This window comes from Misgurnus anguillicaudatus, chromosome 7 (assembly GCF_027580225.2).
Source record: "Misgurnus anguillicaudatus chromosome 7, ASM2758022v2, whole genome shotgun sequence".
NCBI classification, from domain to species: domain Eukaryota; kingdom Metazoa; phylum Chordata; class Actinopteri; order Cypriniformes; family Cobitidae; genus Misgurnus; species Misgurnus anguillicaudatus.
In genome coordinates this window covers 22,019,408-22,040,347 of record NC_073343.2, presented here as the reverse complement: position 1 = coordinate 22,040,347, position 20,940 = coordinate 22,019,408, and the positions used below count along the sequence as shown (strand labels likewise).

Genomic DNA, 20,940 nt, shown 5'->3' with positions numbered 1-20,940 from the left:
TGTGGACGATTAACACTTGGAAAGAGGAATGTAAACACAAATTTTTTTCTGGAGCTGTGTCTTTTATCGGAGCGCGGGGGCACCGTGGAGCTGCGGGTGGGCACCGCAGCTTTTGGATGTGGACATTGATCATTTGCTTTGTCGTGACGTGACTATTAAAACATGTTATGAGATATCGCCACTGATATATTTATAAGCAGGAAAGCAGCATGCAAAAACATCTCTCTGACACTTATAAAAAACAGTTTTATATAGTACTGACAAGAACGAAGTTTAATAATAAACGAGTGCTCGTGTCGCGTTGAGATGAAATGGTAAACCAATAGTAACATTTATATAAGTATAGTTTTATTAACTTTTACCTCGCGCCAAAACAATAACAAAAAAGACACTAAATATGAATAAGAAAACAAGTAATAGTTTTATCATGACGCCAAATACTGCAGATTTTATCTCATTTTGACCATCAAAAACAAACAAGGCCAACATGAGAGCCAGGGAATCCCTGTCAGAGATGTAGCCCAGAGAGGGCGGTGGTCAGCGGGGCGAGTGAACACTGACGTCCGCTCATGTCTTGGTTCTCATACTTACCGAATCTCACTAAGCAAACGTTCAAACAGGCGCTATCTTTACTAATCGACTGTAGATTTAAATATAATACATATATATTCTCGACTGAACTAATCTTAAAACTACACTTTGTGACCAAGAAACGTTAATATATAAAGAAACGCCTATCTGTGCATTGAGTTATTATGAGATTCAAAGCAGCCAAAAGTGTTACATGTCATTCTGGCCGCCCTCAAATCCGTGGCGGAAGAAGTAGTTCTCAAACAAAGAGGCTTTTAAAATAACTCCGTGGTGTGTTCTAGTTTACGTTTTTCAAACGTGTGCCGTCGAACTGTTGTATAAAAGCAATATCGCTCTCAGAGTCGTGTGGTATATCACACTCCTACTCGCGCGATATTGCTTAAATATTTAACAGAGTAGTGTCCTTTGATACTGAATGTCCAGTTATACATATATATTCAATTTAGTGCAAAAGTGTAATTTAACTTTAGACTATGCGGCAAATATTTGTATATACTACAGGAAAACCTCAGGGCCGCCACATCCTCCGACCTTTTCTTTTTTTTAAGGTTTATTTTTGTGGTGCAAAAAAACTTCTGCATTTTCGTTTTTAAAGGTGTTCTTGCAATACAGCACATTTTGGCTGTTCGGTCATGAGAACTTTATTACTAAAATGGTAAATACAGTTAAAATGTAATGTGGTACTAATATGAACTCTTTTGATGCAAATGTGTATTTTTTAAAGGGTACTGGCCTAGTGACAGCTAGAGACCATTTTTTGACTTTTCGACAGTGCATAAAAGTAATCCTAAAGACTCCAGTGGGTATTCTAAAGTGAAACGATACATTTGTTAGAGAAAACATATTTTTTTAAACTTGCAAAATGCTGCTTGAGTGTTTTTTGTCTCTTTTACTAACATGCGCTTTAGCTTTTGCCGCAACACTGTCTCTCATGCAGCTGCCCGCAGCATCACTGGAGCCCAGCAGCAGCGCTTGCACCACAGATGTACATACCACACTAGACTCACAGATACCTTATTTCTTTATATTTTATTTTTTAAGTGAACGACAGTGGAGGGTCCAGAGGCAGAGAGGCCTATCGGTCAGTAGGGGGCATTAGTGAGGGCATGAACGGGCACGAGGAGATGGTCCGGTGGAGGGGCCGGGAGCCAGGAGGAGCCACCTGTTCGACTCCGCTGAGCCGCAACTCCCACAGTTCATCAGCCTTCAGTTCTTCTTCCAGCTTGAGGCCAGGACGCAGACCAAAGGGTAATTATGCTGCTTAGTACATGTTGCCGCAGCCTTGAGCTGGACATGACAAGTCAAGGTAGAATGTTTCTTAATCATCCTCACAATCCTGATTTATCGGATTGCTTTGGAGACAACATTTCCTGTGCTGAGTGGTTGACTCATAGGTATTCATACTGTAGTAAAGGCATCCCTCACGATCCGTATTCTAGGTTTGTCTTCTGTATATTCAACATACATTTGACCCTGACTGTGAAATCCAGACTAATGTCTGAAAATCTAATAAATTAGGAGCAATTTCAATCTTTGTTTTTTACTCAGTATTAAAGATTTCAAGGTTATATTTTGACAGAATGTCCTTTTATATTATGTAGGATGATTCTATGTAGAAAACAATACATCACAAAAAATTACTTTAACTGGGTTTTTTCAGACTGGGTCACATTTAGCCATTGGCAAGTTTATGGGTAATGTGAGACTACGCATGGGGGCTTTAACCTAAACGTCACCGACCCTCTCATGGGCGTTTATTTCTCTGCCAAGACGCCCTTTATCCATTTCATAAAGTCATTTTGAGTGAAATAACAGTGTTGTTTATTAATCAGTCCTTCCAGAAAAACGAATATGCAGGATATTTATGCAGGAATTGCCAAAATTGCGGGAACTTGCAAAAACTACGTAAACTTGCAAAAACTGTTTGCAGCTTTTCATTGATGTTCACGTCGCGTAATTACATCACTTCCTAACATTCTCATGCAACATTTTTCAACTTTCTGCTAAGACATACACTCACCTAAAGGATTATTATGAACACCTGTTCTTATTAATGCGATGCTGTAATGGTGTGGGGGATGTTTTCTTGGCACACTTTAGGCCCCTTAGTGCCAATTGGGCATCATTTAAATGCCACGGCCTACCTGAGCATTGTTTCTGACCATGTCCATCCCTTTATGACCACCATGTACCCATCCTTTGATAGCTACTTCCAGCAGGATAATGCACCATGTCACAAAGCTCGAATCATTTCAAATTGGGTTCTTGAACATGACAATGAGTTGACTGTACTAAAATGGCCCCCACAGTCACCAGATCTCAACCCAATGGAGCATCTTTGGGATGTGGTGGAACGGGAGCTTCATGCCCTGAATGTGCATCCCACAAATCTTAATCAACTGCAAAATGCTATCTAATCAATATGGGCCAACATTTCTAAAGAATGCTTTCAGCACCTTGTTGAATCAATGCCACGTAGAGTTAAGGCAGATCTGAAGGCGAAAGAGGGTTAAACACAGTATTAGTATGGTGTTCCTAATAATCCTTTAGGTGAATGTGTATGACTTTTTGCTACAAAAATGCGGGAATTATGAAATCTTGCGAGCGGAAATCTCCAATTTATGTGGCGAAAGTGCGCCGTATTTAAAAAATGCGTCCTCAGCATAAATCTGCGGACTCTGACTAATAACGTTTTTCTGGAGGGACTGATAGTGTTTATTTTTAAGCACTAGAAACATTCTCAAATATCTACATGAATGCACAAACAAGCACAGATGATTATAGAAAGGCCACTGTAGTAGCTTGGGGACCCAGTGTGTCCATAATAGCACAATCTTGGATCTGGAGCAAATAATCCATAAAATCGATAATAATTATGAAAATAGTTAAGATTAGTTTAATGCAGTCACATGCTCCAGCACAACCACCGTTTCGGACGGCGGACACGCGTTTGCTTCATACAGTGCGAGTTATGTGCATTCCCATAAGGTTATTATAGTCATGCCTTCAACAGTTTGCATCTTATGTCATCAATCTTTCACACCATCAGACTCGACAGTCACTCCCACTCGAAACCAAAGGATATTTGAGCTCTTATACTGAGAATTGAGCCAGGAAACCCACTTATTTGTGCCTTTTGCACTTTTTGAAGTACATTTCTACACATAAATACTCTGATGTAGGATATTATTTAGCTATAATAAGTGAAACATCTAATTTTAACAGATGTTTAGGTTTTTATCCGATTAATCTATCAAAATAATTTATTATGAAAACAATCATTAGTTGCAACTATACTATTGAGATTACTTATGCTAAAGTGTAGGTGCGTAATGTCTCACAACTGTTACAGACAAATTAAAATCATACAGCGATTCATTTTCACCTGGGGTGGGCGATAAAATTGGTAATAAAATCTGTTTATATGAAAGGAGGGTGTCGAACATTATCTACACTCTAAAAACAGATGTGTTAAAAACATCACCTTCTGTGTTATATAAGGGATAACACATTAAATGGGTTGTCCCTAACTGACACATCTCTGTGTTATTATTGGAACAACACATCTTGTGTTATGTTTATGTAATGTGTTAAATAACGTGACACATAATGTGTTAAATAGCATCACACAAACAATGTGTAAAAAATGAACACATAATTTTTTAGATTGTATGGACAAGAAGACTTGACTCTTGGGTCAGTAAGAACCACCCAGAATTACCATCCGGCAAAACACTATGCCTATAAAAATCTAGATAATTTACTCACCACCATTTCATTCAAAATGTTGATGTCTTTCTTTGTTCAGACGAGAAGAAATTATGTTTTTTGAAGAAAACATTCCAGGATTTTTCTCATTTTAATAGACTTTAATAGACCCCAATACTTAACAGTTTTAATGCAGTTTAAAATTGCAGTTTCAAAGGACACTAAACGATTCCAAACGAGGCATAAGGGTCTTATCTATCGAAACGATTGACATTTTCAACAAGAAAAAATAAAAAATATGCACTTTTAAACCACAACTTCTTCCTCCGGTCCTGTGATGCGCCGGGGCGACCTCACGTAATACATCATCACGTCAAGAGGCCGCGGATGACGTATGAGAACCTAACGCCCCAGTGTTTCCAAGTGTGGAGAAAGAGGACCGTTCCGACATTGTTGTATGTGGAATGATACTAATTAATGTCTTTGTGTCAGTTTTTTGTTTAAAATGGTCCGCAATGTATGTTTCATATATGTAACATGTGACCTTCGACATCATTACGCACTTACGTGTGGTCGCGCTGGCACGTCACAGGACCGGAGGAAGACGAGAAGTTGTGGTTTAAAAGTGCATATTTTTTATTTTTCTTGCCAAAAATGACAATCGTTTGCTAGATAAGACCTTTATGCCTTGTTTGGAATCGTTTAGAGTCCTTTGAAACTGCGTTGAAACTGCATTAAAACTGTTAAGTGTTGGGGTCCATTAAAGTCCATTAAAATGAGAAAAATCCTGGAATGTTTTCCTCAAAAAAACATAATTTCTTCTCGACTGAACAAAGAAAGACTTTAACAGTTTGGATGACATGGTGGTGAGTAAATTATCTGGAATTTAACAGATGCATAGTGATGTCTTGGCAAATGTTTGAAAAAGTGGTTTGGGACAGTTGCCCCTACCAGCCAGAATAATTGTCAGGCCATGTCAAAATCTTAAAGGAATATTCCATTTTCTTAAAAGAAAAATCCAGATAATTTACTCACCACCATGTCATCCAAAATGTTGATGTCTTTCTTTGTTCAGTCGAGGAGAAATTATGTTTTTTAAGGAAAACATTGCAGGATTTTTCTCATTTAAATGGACTTTAATAGACACCAATTAATACTTAACTCAACACTTAACAGTTTTTTTCAGCGAAGTTTCAAAGGACCACAAACGATCCCAAACGAGGCATAAGGGTCTTATCTAGCAAAACGATTGTCATTTTTGACAATAAAAATAACAAATATACACTTTAAAAGCACAACTTCTCGTCTAAATCAGGTCGTGATGCGCTAGCGTAACCCCACGCAATACGTCATCACGTCAAGAGGTCACAGAAGACGAACCCGAAGTATGTCAACTGATATTAATTAATGTCTTTGTGTCAGTTTATTGTTTACAATGGTCCGCAAATGTGCATTTTATAACACGTGACCTGCCTCCGTCACTACGCATTTACGTTAGGTCGCGCTGGACCGGATCTAGATGAAACGTTGTGGTTTAAAAGAGCATATTTTTTATTTTTCTTGTCAAAAATGACAATCGTTTTCCTAGATAAGACCCTTGTGCCTCGTTTGGGATTGTTTGTGGTCCTTTGAAACTCCGTTGAAGGGGAATGTTGAGTGTTGAGTTGAGTATTAATTGTTGGTGTCTATTAAAGTCCATTAAAATGAGAAAAATCCTGCAATGTTTTCTTCAAAAAACATAATTTCTTCTCGACTGAACAAAGAAAGACATCAACATTTTGGATGACATGGTGGTGAGTAAATTATCTGGATTTTTCTTTTAAGAAAATGGAATATTCCTTTTAAGTATTTACAGAAACACAAACTAAAGTTTACCTTTAGAGCAAGGGATACGCAATGAACCACATACTGATTGCATTACCTCTAGGTGCAGTAGTGTGGGGTAAATGGACCTATTTTTAGACCACAGAGCGATCATGTGCTGCTGTTATGTTTTTTTATATATTCACAAAAAGCTTTTAATAATGCCCACACGCATCTTTACAAAAGGTTTTTCCACCTAAACAAAAATGAACGAAACTAAAAACACATGTACAGTAGTTACACAAATGTTACACAAATGCTTCGTCATTGTAAAACCACAACACAATCTTTTGTTTGAAGGGTTACTCCCAGAGGAAGTCATGGGCCATCATTCCCCAGATGCTGGCTTTGGAATCGGTGTCCATGGAAACACAGGTAAGAGAATTAACAAAATCAATGCACTCTTGGCTTTTGAGCATCAGTGTGGGTCCATTTGTGTGGCTAAATGCATTTTCTGTCGTTTTTCGCAGGCCACCGGCCCAACTCTGCCGAATTCAGCCGCAACACCTCCAGCAGCAATTCCCCCGTGAGCTCCAAAGGTGTGTCAGCTACAATACAGCACAGCACAAGTCATTACATTAAAACAGGAAAATACTACACACATTCACTTTCTTAGTATCACAATCTAGAAGCAAGAACATTTGACATGACTCTATTCCAGCATGAGGTTGATGATTTTGTCTAGTGCTGTGCATAAAAGGCTCAATGTGCTGCCATTCTCATTTTTATGTACCCAATTTGTGTTTTGTCTGGGTTGTTATTGTCGTGTCTCTAAGGAAAGATAAAAAATGTTGGCCAATTTGATCACTTCTCACTGAAAGCCATTAGTGTCCCATGTTCTAATGAGCTTTTCAGGTTGATGTCGAAATAAAAGCTTTTCAACATGCAGATTGTTTTTCATCAGTGCTGTCTGTTTGGACAAGCACCACTCTATTGCTCAGTCTTGGGTATCATAAATCCCCAAGTATTACATTTTGACACGTACTGTAGCAAATTCAGCACAGTTAAAATTGTGCAGCTTGTTGAGGAAAGGTGTGCTATTACTTTTCTGAGTCATTGAATGTACAGTTTTCACCTGGCAGACAGTTAAAAATCCATATCGATGTAGGAGGGACTGGAGAGTGGAGACTTAACTAGTTCAGGGCCGTTTCTTGCCAGCTATAGAAGGGTGGGCTGACAGATATCCTGAGTGTGCAATTTTATATATATATAATCACCTGTCAAATGCCTTAAAATATTAACTAGAGCAATGTTTGTGGTAAATGTGGTATTATATATAATCACCTGTCAAATGCCTTAAAATATTAACTAGAGCAATGTTTGTGGTAAATGTGGTATTAACAAGCTGAGAAAGTTTATGAATTTTCACATTTCATGTTAATCGTGACAGTCATAATAGTTTTTTGGATTCATTGTAAAGGGTCGCGTTTGCCCCCTTGAATTTGGGGAACATTTTTATTCATCTTGATTGCTTTTTTGCCCAAAGCCCTTAGTAATTTCCGACCCTGATACACGGACCATCCATCATTTAAATGACTGCTAAATGCACTCCGATGAGTGGGACGGTGAATTTAAATTTAAGTCTTTTAACGTGATTTGAGGGAGCGACTGATTTATTTCTGAAGCAGGAGCTGTGGAAAAAAAATCTGGATCATCGGGGAAAAAAACAAGCTAAAAGCTACAAACTCCACACAGAAGTAATTCTGCTTTTAAATCTCGTGTCGCATAAGTCAGATTCTCCGCTACAGACAGAGGCCGCCTCATGAGTCATGAGTGTTTCTCAAACTTTTTCATTACCCACTTTGGAGTTAGGGAAGGGTTCCGAGCCTCACTTGTCCCCAATCGCCCTAACAAAATGGTATCAAGTAGGCTTAAAGTTTAACTGTTAAAATGTATCTAATCACATTATATTTTAAAACATAACAGCATTAAAGCCTTTCAATAGAGAAAAAAAATGTGAAAATGTATTATGACTAGGGATGCAGCGATTAACCGGTTTCACTATTAACCGCGCTTTAAAATGTCACGGTTAAGTAACCGTAAAGCCTTCGCTACACCGCGTATTTTTGTTTCACGCACGCACAAACAAACCAGATCCACGAACCACCAAGAGGCGCATGCGTCATGATGCACTGTATGACAAAGCTCCGCGTCCAAAAGAATATGTGCGCGTGACGCATCTCTTGGTTTGTCCGTGCATCTGGTTTGTATGTGGGTGTGTGCGTGTGTGGGTGTGTGCGCGCGCACCTGCATGCTTGCGTACGTGAAAAAGCCGCTCTCCAATTGGTCTGTACAGCATTAAAAACCTCCTGCTCGCGGATCAAACTGGGGGGGGGGGGGCTCATGGTGGTCTGACTGCATTTCATTACGTTGAATTATTTTAACGCGTTAATGATTAATTACAGAATAGCATGAGTTAACACGTTAATTTTGCCACCCCTAATATTTATATTTGATTTTTGTTTAATATTAAGCTACACCTGTCAAAATGACTCGCAGTACCTGGTCCAGGATGACCCTGTGTTGTTATTCATTTTGAGAGGCTCTTATCATTTTTACTAATACTTCAAACAAACCAAAATAATATAACTTTATTCAGTCTAAATGTAAAATTACATTTATTCAAAAGATCATTAAAATGAATAGCCTACAGGTTTCAAAGGCACCTATACTGTTTAAGTCAAAGCCAGCTAAGTTATTATTGTTATTATCATTTGTCCAAGAATTGTAGAAAAAATACACAAACTGAAAATACAGAAGAATTTAGCAATTGTTCAAAAATGTATTCATGTGATTTTATAAATTAATGATAACCGTAATAACCGTACAACCGTGGTTATTTTTCAGACTATAACCGTACCATGAAAATCTATAGTCGCTGCATCCTTAATTATGACTTTGCATGAAATAAGTAAATAATAATAATGCAACTGTGTTTGCATTTTGTCTCTGAAAAAAATCAGCGTACTTTCTTTTCAGCTGGCTTTTTGGTTGATTAGGTCCACTGTCTGTCTTGGGTTTTCTCTGTTGGTGCCGAATCTCCAGTTTTCTTTTCATTCTGTGTCACAAACTTATCCATTGATAACTTTTATACCTGCTACCGTCTATACCGCCTCTCCATATTAATGTTTGTTCCGCTTACTTACCATTCCGACGTTAATTAATTCTTGTAGGCTATGGTTCAGTGTGACATTTTCTTCGCAGTCTGATGTTGTGTTAAGTAGAGCCCGACCAATATATCGACAGGCCGATATTATCGGCCGATATTGGGCATTTTCCAAACTATTGGTATCAGCATTCATAATGGCCGATAAATGAATATAAAAAAAAACCGGACGAAACACAGAGACACACAGAGAGAGAAAATGCATGAGATGCAGAGAGAGAGAGAGAATAAAAAATTAAAATAAAATTCTTTTCTGGTGAAAACCCAAGAATAAGTTTGCTAAAATGCGGGGGGTCGTCTTATATTCGGGTATATACGGTAATTATAAGGTGCTTATAAAGCAATATAAGGACTAATTATTACACACAAACACACACATTTAGGAGTGACCTTTATCTTGTTTAATGATAATATAAATGATAATGATATTAATAATGTCATCATTATTTTTGTAATTATTGCTGTCAATAATTTTTGATGTTCCTCTGTTCTGTTGTGACAATAAAAGAAACAAGTTTCTTTTTAAAATGCATTATCATATTATTTTAGTTAAAACTCATAAATAACTACAAATAACTAATGTTAGGTAAATCTGTTTTGTTGTGCGTTTCTGGAAAAAAAAAAAATATATATATATATATATATCGACCGATATATCGGAATATCGAATTTTAAAACCAAAACACATTTGTATCGGCCTTCAAAATCCTTTATCGGTAGTTTAAAGTTAGGTCTATATTTAAACGTGTCATTTTGAGTGAATGGTCAATAAATAAAGGAATTAATAAAGATGGGCACAAAAACGATCACATTTCTTACCGTTTGTCATGCCACACTTAATGTTCATGTTCCTTACCAGTGGGGCCTGCCCTACACTTTGAGAAACGTTGGTGTAAAGTGACGTTGCTTTCAGCCAATAAAAACAGAAAAATACTGTCATTTTCTGGGGTTGATTGGTTAGGTTAAAAACCCTTAAAGTGCACCTATTTTATTGCTAAAAAACAATGCTATTTTGTGTATTTGGTATAATACAATGTTTGCGTGGTTTATGGTTAAAAAACACATTATTTTCCACATACGGTACATTTTGTAGATCTAGATTACACTCCCTTCCTGAAATGATTGGCCTGAATACCTCCGACGTCAGCCGGAAATGTGACGCTCCTTACCATGTTTGGAAGATTCAGTCACAATGCAAGGCTAACAGGAGTTAATTTACAGGCTGTGAGGCTGAGCGGGAGGAATTATGATAATTTCGGTCTTGACTACATCACCAATCACAGGAAGTAAACTGTTGCCTACAATCCATGTGTTTGTTGTAGTCCAAGAACAGAGATTTACGTTGGAGGTGATAACTCGCGTCATTGTTTACTTTAGGGTATGTAGCTTTAGCATATCATTAACATGTACTAATACACACTTTCACACCAAAATACATTTTAAAATGTGAATCGGACAATATGTGCTCTTTAACATAGCCTGCCTCAGATTGCTTTCAATTTTAAATGCGTGACGTTTAAGATGGCGCCGTTGTTTGTGGCATGCCGTCTGTTGTCCTCCTTCTCACTTTTTAAATCTGTCATTTTATGTCTGTTTTATGTTTGTCGTTATTGACTTTGGACTGCAATATGTTGCTCGTATATGATCGTCAAACATTACTTAACATTTGCATGGCTATTGTTTCAACTGATGTTGACATTGAAGAATCCTGCCGGTTTCCCCCACCTGTATACCAGTACCTCTCTGTACAGCGTTGGCATCCCGTTTTAATTAGAAGATCTTACTAATCAGATCTCAAACGCCTTTCTCTCTTTATCAGCCACCTGAAGTGCCCTTATTCTCTTCTACATGGTCTGTCTTTGAACCTGTTTCTTTTGATTCTCTGACTGAGATTGTTAAAACTTTAAAAAGTACCTGTTGCTTTCAGGATGTGATTCCTACTAAATTTTTTAAGCAGGTTTTTTTGTGTTGTAGGGCCTGACTTTGTTGTCTATTATTAACAAATGTTTAGACACCGGTGCTGTTCCTAACAGCCTGAAACATGCCTCGGTTTTGCCTAAACTTATAAAGTCTAGTTTGGATACCACAACTTTAAGTAACTACCGCCCAATCTCAAATCTCCCTTTTATATCAAAAATTTAAGAAAAAGTGGTTCTGAGCCAACTCCAGTATTTTTTAAATGATGGTCATATTCACGAGAAATTCAAGTCTGGTTTTAAACACGTCATAGTACTGAATCTGCACTTTTACGAGTCATGAACGATATTCTGTCCACCACTGACACAGGGTGGACAGCTCCGCTTTTGATCTGGTTGATCATGATATTTTAATCTCTCGTCTATAATCATGTATAGGCTTAAAGGCGGAGTCCATGATGTTTGAAAGCCAATGTTGATATTTGAAATCACCTAAACAAACACGCCCCTGCCCCAATAGAATCTGGACCTTCTGTTGATAGACCCGCCCCACACATACGCAACCCGGCATTTGATTTGATTTGATCGGCTATAAGTGTGTTTTGGTAGTCGGCCCGTCTCCTTTTCCAAAGCGTTTTTCAAACATCGTGGACTCCGCCTTTAAGGGGTACAGTTCTTGAATGGTTTCGCTCATACCTGTCCAACAGAAGCTTTTCTGTTCGCATTGGGCAACAGTGCTCATCCAAAAAGCAACTTGGACCCGGAGTTCCACAGGGCTCAATTCTTGGGCCAGAACTTTTCAAACTGTATTATGTCACCCCTGGCTTCAATTCTATCTAATCATGGGGTTTCATTTCACCTATATGCTGACGACACCCAAATTTACTTGCCTCTGAAGCGTGATGACATGTCTGCTTTAAAACCATTATTGGACTGTCTGGATGAACTTAAAAAATGCCAACTTTTTGAGTTTAAATAAAAACAAGACTGAAATTATTTTGTTTGGCCCCAATGATCGCAGTACGCATGCAGTTAACCTTCAATCACTGTCACCATACAGCACCAACTGTGTTCAAAACCTGGGAGTCTGGATTGACAACAACATCAAATTTGAAAAGCAGATAAGTGCTGTAGTAAAGTCATGTTTCTTTCATCTCCGTCTATTAGCTTAGGTTAAGCCTTTTTTTGCCTGGCAAGCACTTTGAGATACCCATGCATGCTTTCGTTACATCCGGACTACTGTAACTCCTTATATATCGGTATTTCTCAGAAATACATGAACCGTCTCCAAGTAGTCCAAAATGCAGCTGCACGACTCCTCAAAGGGAAACGTAAATTCGACCATATTACACCAGTTTTGATCTCGCTTCATTGGCTACCGGTTAAATTTCGAATAGACTATAAAGTTTTACTTCTTGTTTTTAAGTCTCTACAAAACCAAGCCCCCCCAGTACTTATATGAACTGATTCATCCAGTCTCCCAGTCAAGATCACTTAGATCGGGCAATTCCAATCTACAGTAAGTAAGTAAGTAAGTAAAGTTTATTTATATAGCACCTTTCACAGATAAAATCACAAAGTGCTTTACAAAATATAACAATAATGCTAAAAATGTAGACTAAAACTTGCTTACAAAGTAAAAAGAGAAAAATTTTCAAAGACAGTAGAACTTAAACTCTAAAATAATACACCACACTACAACAGGGATGACAACATAAAACCCCAGTCAGCCAAATGCTTGTCTAAATAAGTGTGTCTTTAGTTGCACTTTAAAAGAATCAGCAGAATCAGCCACACGCAGAGACAGGGGCAACGCATTCCACAGTCTAGGGGCCACTGACTGAAAAGAAAGATCCCCCCGAGTTTTAAAATGAGTTTTGGGGACCATGAGCAAATTTTGACCTGATGACCTCAATGCTCTTGAAGAGGCATAAGGGGTCAACAGGTCCAAAATGTACTCAGGAGCATTCCCATGAAGGGCTCTATAAGTGAGGACCAAAATTTTAAAATCAATTCTATATTTAATTGGTAACCAGTGAAGAGAATATAATACGGGTGTAATGTGGGATCTCCTGCTAGTTCCAGTTAAAAGCCTCGCTGCCGAATTTTGAACAATCTGAAGACGATTTAAAACACGTTTGTTAAAACAAGTAAAAAGCGAATTACAATAATCCAAACGCGAAGAGATAAAAGCATGTATAATCATCTCTAAATCTACATTAGTCAACATTTTCCTCATTTTAGAAACATTCCGTAAGTGATAAAAACAACTTTTAACCATCTGACCTGAATGTTGATCTAAAGACATGGATTGATCAAATACAACACCAAGGTTCCTGAGGCTTGACTGAACAGAAGAGCCCAAAGAACCAAGATGTTGCCTGATCCGTGTGATTTTCTTATCAGGGGCAATTATCAAAGTTTCTGTCTTTTTTGGATTTAGTTGAAGGTAGTTACTGCCCAACCACTCTTTAATACAAGACAGACACTCCAACAGACTAGACAGCAAGTGAAACTCAGACTCCCTAAAAGAACAGTATAACTGAATATCATCAGCATATAAGTGATAAGACACATGCTTAAAACACTGAATTTTCTGAGCAAGTGGTGTCATGTACAGTAAAAACAACAAAGGACCTAAAACTGACCCCTGTGGTACTCCACATGATAAAGGCACAGTGTCGGACATGATCTGGTTTATCGCAACAGAAAAAGTTCGATCAGTAAGATAAGACGAAAACCACTGAAGTACAGACCCAGATAAACCAATAACATTTTTCAAACACTTTAGCAAAATGTTATGGTCAACTGTATCAAACGCTGAGGTAAGATCCAGTAAAACCAACACTGTGTACTGGCCCGCATCTGCTGCCATCAGAATGTCACTTGACACTTTAAGAAGAGCTGTCTCAGTTGAGTGTGCTTTACGAAAACCTGATTGATATTTATCCAAAATTTTATGTTGATGCAGGTATGCGGAAAGTTGATTAGCTACCACTTTTTCTAAAATTTTGGAAATGAACGGCAGTTTAGATATGGGCCGATAGTTTATAGGGTCTGAAGGATCCAGGTGTTGTACAGTACTATCTGTCCCTCAAACCAGACTCAAAAATAGAGGTGAAGTGCTTTTGGAGTCTGTGGACCGAAGCTAAGGAATAGCCTACCTCTTCACATCAGATCTGCCCAAACCTTGAAACTTTTTAAAACTTCCCTAAAAACGTATTTCTTCTCAAAAGCTTTTAATATACCTTGACGTTTCTCTTCATCCACCTATGCTGTGTTTCTTGTTTGATTTCCTGTGTTTCTCGTATTGTATTTTTCTCCTTACCTTGTCAAGCACTTTGGTCAACGCAAGTTGTTTTTAAAACGTGCTATACAAATAAAATTGTATTGTATTGTATTATATTGTAACCAATATATAAATTGTAGTAAAATAAAATATGAATGTCTTTGGGTGGCCAAGACAGATGTTTGAGTGGGCTTAGCCCACGCCTGGCGCTGGCCCTGAACTAGGTGCCAGAATAACATCCTCTTTGGTCACCCTAGCAACAACCTGTTAACCACAGACTTGAAACAGCATACCTGCAGCAGTGCCTTGGGAACCATCTGCCATGCAAGCATTTCAAAGGATTCACTGCAAAAAGTCTCCACGGTTCCAAGAATCAAATTCTCATTACAAAAGCACTTAGCAGTGGTAATTTAATATTTTCAAGAGGATTTCTGGGCAAATTCCATTTCATCAAGTAACGTGACTCATACCAGCACACTACTGGTGTTAGATTATTATTCAAAATAGAATGAGGTGTGAAAGAGAACAGCATCTGAAGAGTTTAGATGCAAAATCCTCAAAGTGCATCTGACATGTTTTCTTGTAAATGAGCATATTTTTCTACCAGGCACTTATGTTTAAGTTCAGTATCTTCATTTTAATAACAATGAAAAGGTTATTAGTCAGTAATTGAAATGCCTTATTTTCACAAATGTCACTTCATTGGTGTTTAACAAATTTGACTGTCTTTCGCTGCAAAACCCTCTAAGTACATGTCCTTTTTGAATAAAGGTAAAAGGGTAAAAAATTCTGTCATTATCCTAATATATTCAGTAACCCTGTTTTAACCAGGTAAAAACTCCTGTGCATTTAAAGGACTTAAAATCATTGTCCCGTTTAACGGGTTCTGGCTTGATGCCAGTATTCATTCGTTAAGTGAAAGTATTTGATGAACATATAACACGTGATCTCATTTTTTTTGAGGGAGGTAGCGTTTAGTGTATTTTGCATCTGAGCTCTCCGTCTGTTGTGATGAGTTTACCGACCCTAATCCGTAACTGTGACTGCCAACGACGCTACGACACACACAGTGCTTTAGTTTATCCAGTTTTCGGTTCCTAAACATTTTCTGTCTTTTCCAAGGTTCTCTTGACTGCCTGCCGGGTCGGTCTGCCAGTCTTTCAAGTGAAGATGTCGTTGGACTAAGTCACGAAGTCTTGCGTCTCAGTCAGTCATCGCTGATTCCTCGCAGCTCTACTCTTCCGTGTGATGGCCCATATGCTTCACGCTCTTCCCATCGTCACTCTTCTTATCGGCCGGCTTCCCCTGGCAGTGAAATGGTTACTCTGGAGGAGTTCCTGGAGGAAAGTAATGTGCTGTCCCCTCCCACTGTAAGTAGATTGTTAGATTTCTTGATTGACAGGGTTCCCACACCTTGGTTAACCTAAAATTCAAGGACTTTCCAGGTCCAATACCCTCAAATTCAAGAACTTAATGTGGGGACACATTTCAAGTGAAAGCAATGTTACATTGTTTTACCTTGTAAGATACATCGTTACAGTTTTCATGTGTCAAACACAATTATGCAAAAAAGCATTTTGGTATGGATCAAAATTTTAGAAGATATAACAGTTTAGCATGTGCGCTACATGCTACCCTACACTACACAGGGTATAATATGCTTTTTTCACCCAACTTCTTGCACAAAATGGATTCAAGCACTTTCAATGGCCTGTATCTATTTATGTTTATCAGGTTTCCCACGGGTCCTTGAAATCCTTGAAAGTTTGTGAATCTGAGGGAAATTATTCAAGGCCCTGGGAAGTTTTTGAAAATATACATACATAGATACAGGTCATTGAAAGTGCTTGAATCTATTTTATGCAAGAAGTTTCTGGGGAAAAAATCTATATTATTCCCTGTGTAGTGTAGGATAATATCATAACATTTCTAGCCTTTTGTGTTTGACACATGAAAACGTCTCGGGTTACGTATTTAACTGTTGGTCACTGAGAAGAGAACAAGACGCTGCGTCTCCCTTGCCATTCTTCCTAGCTCCCACGTCACCCCGTCTTTATCGTTAAGCCTCACCATTGGTTGAATTTGATATACACATTCAGATGCACTTACCCCTGGAGGCGTCCCCAAAGTTTCACCGCAGTGACGCAGCGCGAGTTCCCTCTAAAGGGAACTGTAACAATGTATCATAAAAGGTAACACGAATGTAATCTTGCTCTCACTTGAAATGTGTCCCCACATTTAGTCCTTGAATTTGAGGGTATTGGACCTGGAAAGTCCTTGAAAGGTCTTTTGAATTTGAAGTTAACCAAGGTGTTGGAACCCTGGTTTATTTCCAAAAACTTAGCAGGGCTTTGAATTTTTTTCACAGATTAACAAATTTCAAGCACCTGTGGGAACCCTGTTCAACATAAAAAATAAATTAAACATGCTATATCACATTATTTGAAATGTTTGCATTTGTTTACAGTGGTTTTAAAATGTATGCAAATATTTTCAGGCAATCCTGCACATCAGTGCAGTCAGAATGGTTTCACAACCTGTCCAAATTTAACTTGTGATCAGTAAAGACATTTATTATTGATTCTAAACTAATTAAGGCTGGTATTTGATCTGACTCATGGTGCATTATTGTTTGACACTGGGGCTTTTTCGGCTGTCACTGAGTGCTGTAAGAGATGTTATCATAGAGACATTGTCATTATGAATCATTACCATAGCGGCTGTGGCCACTGTGAGTTTAAAAACATTTCGCACGCACACAGCCAGGTCTGTATAAATGATTTATAGCCTGGTCTGTATTTTAAAAAAATCCATATCCTGTCTAAATTGACGGGAGGAGTAGTGGAAATTCATTTAGTCTAGAGTTTGGTCTGATTTATATTATAAACTGTTTTTCTCATAGGTGCACACAGGAAGTCGAGAAGATCTGATGACTGACTTTTTCGCCAGATCTACCCGATCGACCCCTTTGCAAGATGGCGCTAAAACCCCCACCAGTTATGTCACGCCAACCATCAAGACCACTCCCGAACAAGACGGTCGAACCACCAAACCCGGGCACAGTGTCAAACCAAACGTTCGACTCGGTGAAACCTCCACACCCCCTTTTCACTCACAAACGCTTCCTAACAGAGGAGCCGGCTCACGGGCCTCAGCTCTGCAGCAGTCAAGTCCCCGTGGAGGGGTGGCTGGCAGCAGTAGCCTGAGCCGGACATTCAGCCTGGCCTCTGCAGACCTTCTCCACTCCAACGGGCCGGATAGCTACCGTACAGACACTGGTTCGCTCAGCCCAAATGATGTGGTGCTGAGGAGATCTGGTGCAGTGGCGAGAGAAAGATCAATGTCAGCTAGGGTGTCTGGATCTTCGCCAATTCCCGGGGACCCGGGGCATCTCTCTGTGGACCCCAGGCGTCTGTCTCTTGCTCCACCCAGAGACGAGTCCCTCACGAGTCCTCCCCCTCTGCACTCTTCCTCTGTGTCCCTGCAGACAGAACGGGAATACGTAGGAAGCGGTAGTAGCCGGGCCGGAGGGGTCCGCCCTGGGTCTGCGCAATCCCGGCCATCCCCCCACCGTGGCGAGGTTGCCATGGTGACTCCAGTAAGAGCCGTATCAGCTTTAAGATTGAAAGAATTGGAGGAGGAGCCTCTGGAATTGAGACAGACTGACTCGACTCTACTGAAGAAAGCAGAGACTGCGAACTTGAGCTATGGCTCCAAGGAGCAGCCCACCAACAATCCAGCTTCTTCCCCAGACCCCAGTGATGACCCTCAGACTGTATGGTATGAATATGGGTGCGTGTAGAACATGTTTGATAAATCAAGCTGCACTTTAAACACCCCTTGGCGGCTTCCTTAAACCCACAAATTGTTTACTTTGTTTCTTCGTATGCCTCAACGGCAACAGGTTTGTTTATGGGTCATACTGATCACAAAGGAATGTATTAGGCACTTGAATGTATCCGCTTCCACGACATTGATTTCCGTAGTTCTCTGTCACTACATGGCAGGCCGGTCACCATTCTATTCTGAATGCAATAACATTGGGCTGTGTGCTAGGAGCCACTCCCGGCGTAATTACGGAGTAGCTACTGCATCAATCTAGGACAGCTGCAGGTCCATCACGAGAGACGGCCTCACTGGGACCCATTACGGGAAGCGGGCTCTCTTTCCCTCGCTCCCTGCTGACAAACTAAACAGTTCTTTTCTGCTTCTTGTGGGTGACCATCTATTTGCTGTGGGACCTGGGTTTGGCTCGGGCGCTGCGAAACGCAAGCAAGCCAGATAGAAAGACAGGGGCGTGTTGGACAAGATGATATGCATGCACAGACTTCTGATTAAAGCTGGTGGAAGGGTGAATAATGAGTTTCAATCTGAGCACTGGACATGGTTTTCACACAAGCATTTCAGGATGTACTTATGAGAAGCTCGGTTTGTTTTTTTTAACACTGTTTTATAACACTGCACAACTGTTCTAATGACCAGAAGTTTTATTTATTAATGTCTTTGGGACAATTAAATGACACTTGTGTGTGGATGTTTTGGTTCGTGTGTATTTGCTTCATTTCCCCAAATTGATTTGTATTTTGGTCTTTGTACTGTATATAGTAAAGCCTGATTATTATAAAAACTGGAAGAACCTTTTTCTAACCCTGATCTTGGCACACAGAGCTTGTAAATAGTTGATGATAGAGATCATGTGTACCAAATTGGTGTCTGATGTTTACTGTCATTGCTGCTTTTTTGTTACCCATCTCATGGTCTGCAAGTTTGGCAAGGATGATCACTAGGAGATGATGATGGATCTTTATAGGAATGTTTTTGGATCAAACATTCCTCTACTGGGTGTGTGAATATAAAGCATCTCCTGTTTGAATGTGCAGAGCTACTGGTAAAATTGGTTTTTGGTATAAAACAGCTGTTTCCTTACACTACTGCACATGGATATAAAGCATTACCTGTAAGATATGATGCATTGGATTAGGTACCATAATATTAATATTGTAAAATTTATTGTGAATGATAGTTTAGAAAAAGCTGTTTTCCAAAAACTCTTTGTAATAAAGACTTTTCTAAATTATATCTGAGAAAAATCTGCAAATTTATGGGGAGAGAGTTGGGGGGGAGAGAGAGGCGATGGAACATTTGAGAAATTGACAAACTCAAGTGATAAACAGCCTGCTTCAGTTGCTTTCATAAGAGTGCAATTAACAAACGAACCAAAACCCAAATAAAAAATAAAGAATTAAAACTGGTGTTTAAGAATGTTCGAGATCTTTGCAATATATTAATAAAAACACTAAAGGACAAATTTACTAACACAGGGCATCATTTATAAAGCGTGCGTATGCACAGATTTGATTGTAGAGGGTGCGTAGGCCTACGTAAAAATCCATGTCAACTTTCAAATTTATACAAATTTAGTAAAGTACTTAGCCCCACATCAGGCTCTGAGCAGACGTACATTTTTGCTTGTCCGATTGATGCAGGTTTTGGAAATTAAAACAAATCTTGCTGCTCGAAAAGGATTTAAACATTGACATGTGCTCTTTTATATGTCAATGAGATTAGTTGAGGCAGTTTTTAACTGTATAACTTCGCATAATTTTAAGATTATTTGTGATATATAGATTTCACATATGAAAGTAACTGTAGGTCAAGGTATCTTTATTGGTAGCCGAAGGTAATGATATTCTGCACGTTTTCTGTGCATACAATCTATGAATCACACATACACAGTTTTGAGAAATGATCCTAAGATCAAATTTCGAACGGTTTCTATGCTGAATTAAATAATTTGCTGACGGCATGGGTTAAGTGCGGTGTTTTATTATTTTAGGGATGCATAACGATTAATCGCGATTAATCTATAGCAGAATAAAAGTTTTTGTTTACATCATATATGTGTGTGTGAACTGTGTAACTGCACAAACATGAATGTATATATTTTAGAAATGTTTACATGTGTATATATACACATTTGTATATTTATGTATAATTATTATATAAATATATACTTATCAGTGATGCGCGGGTCAATGTATAAACAACCCGCACCCGACCGACGTTTTCAACTAACTCGAACCGCAAAAAAACCCAAAAAACTATTGTACCTGGACGCATATTTTAAAAGTAGTAAGTGCTCATTGTAGCATCATTGGTATCTTTATTTCAAACGACCCGACCGACCGCGACCCGAATATCATAAAAAATATTTTTGGATAACTTGTAATTGCAGGTGACCGCAGGCACCCGCTCATTTTGGATCAACCCGCGCTTCACTGATATTTATATATACATAATTATTATACATGGTTCACACACATATATGAGGTAAACTTTTATTCTATAGATTAATCGCGATTAATCGTTATGCATCCCTATATGTAGTAATGTGCACTTTATGCCAT

General features: G+C 38.8%; 1 protein-coding gene across 1 annotated transcript in view; it reads left to right on the top strand.

Moving 5' to 3' along the window:
- Window positions 1-19,160, top strand: part of LOC129417649 (protein Daple) — a 92,669-nt gene extending 73,509 nt beyond the window's left edge. Inside the window, exons 26-30 of the mRNA XM_073869583.1 lie at window positions 1,633-1,839; window positions 6,463-6,537; window positions 6,633-6,701; window positions 15,656-15,903; window positions 17,436-19,160. Of these exons, the coding sequence (XP_073725684.1) occupies window positions 1,633-1,839; window positions 6,463-6,537; window positions 6,633-6,701; window positions 15,656-15,903; window positions 17,436-18,335 (1,499 nt within the window). The 3' untranslated portion in view covers window positions 18,336-19,160. The remainder of the gene's footprint in view (window positions 1-1,632; window positions 1,840-6,462; window positions 6,538-6,632; window positions 6,702-15,655; window positions 15,904-17,435) is intronic.
- Window positions 19,161-20,940: the final 1,780 nt, after the last annotated feature.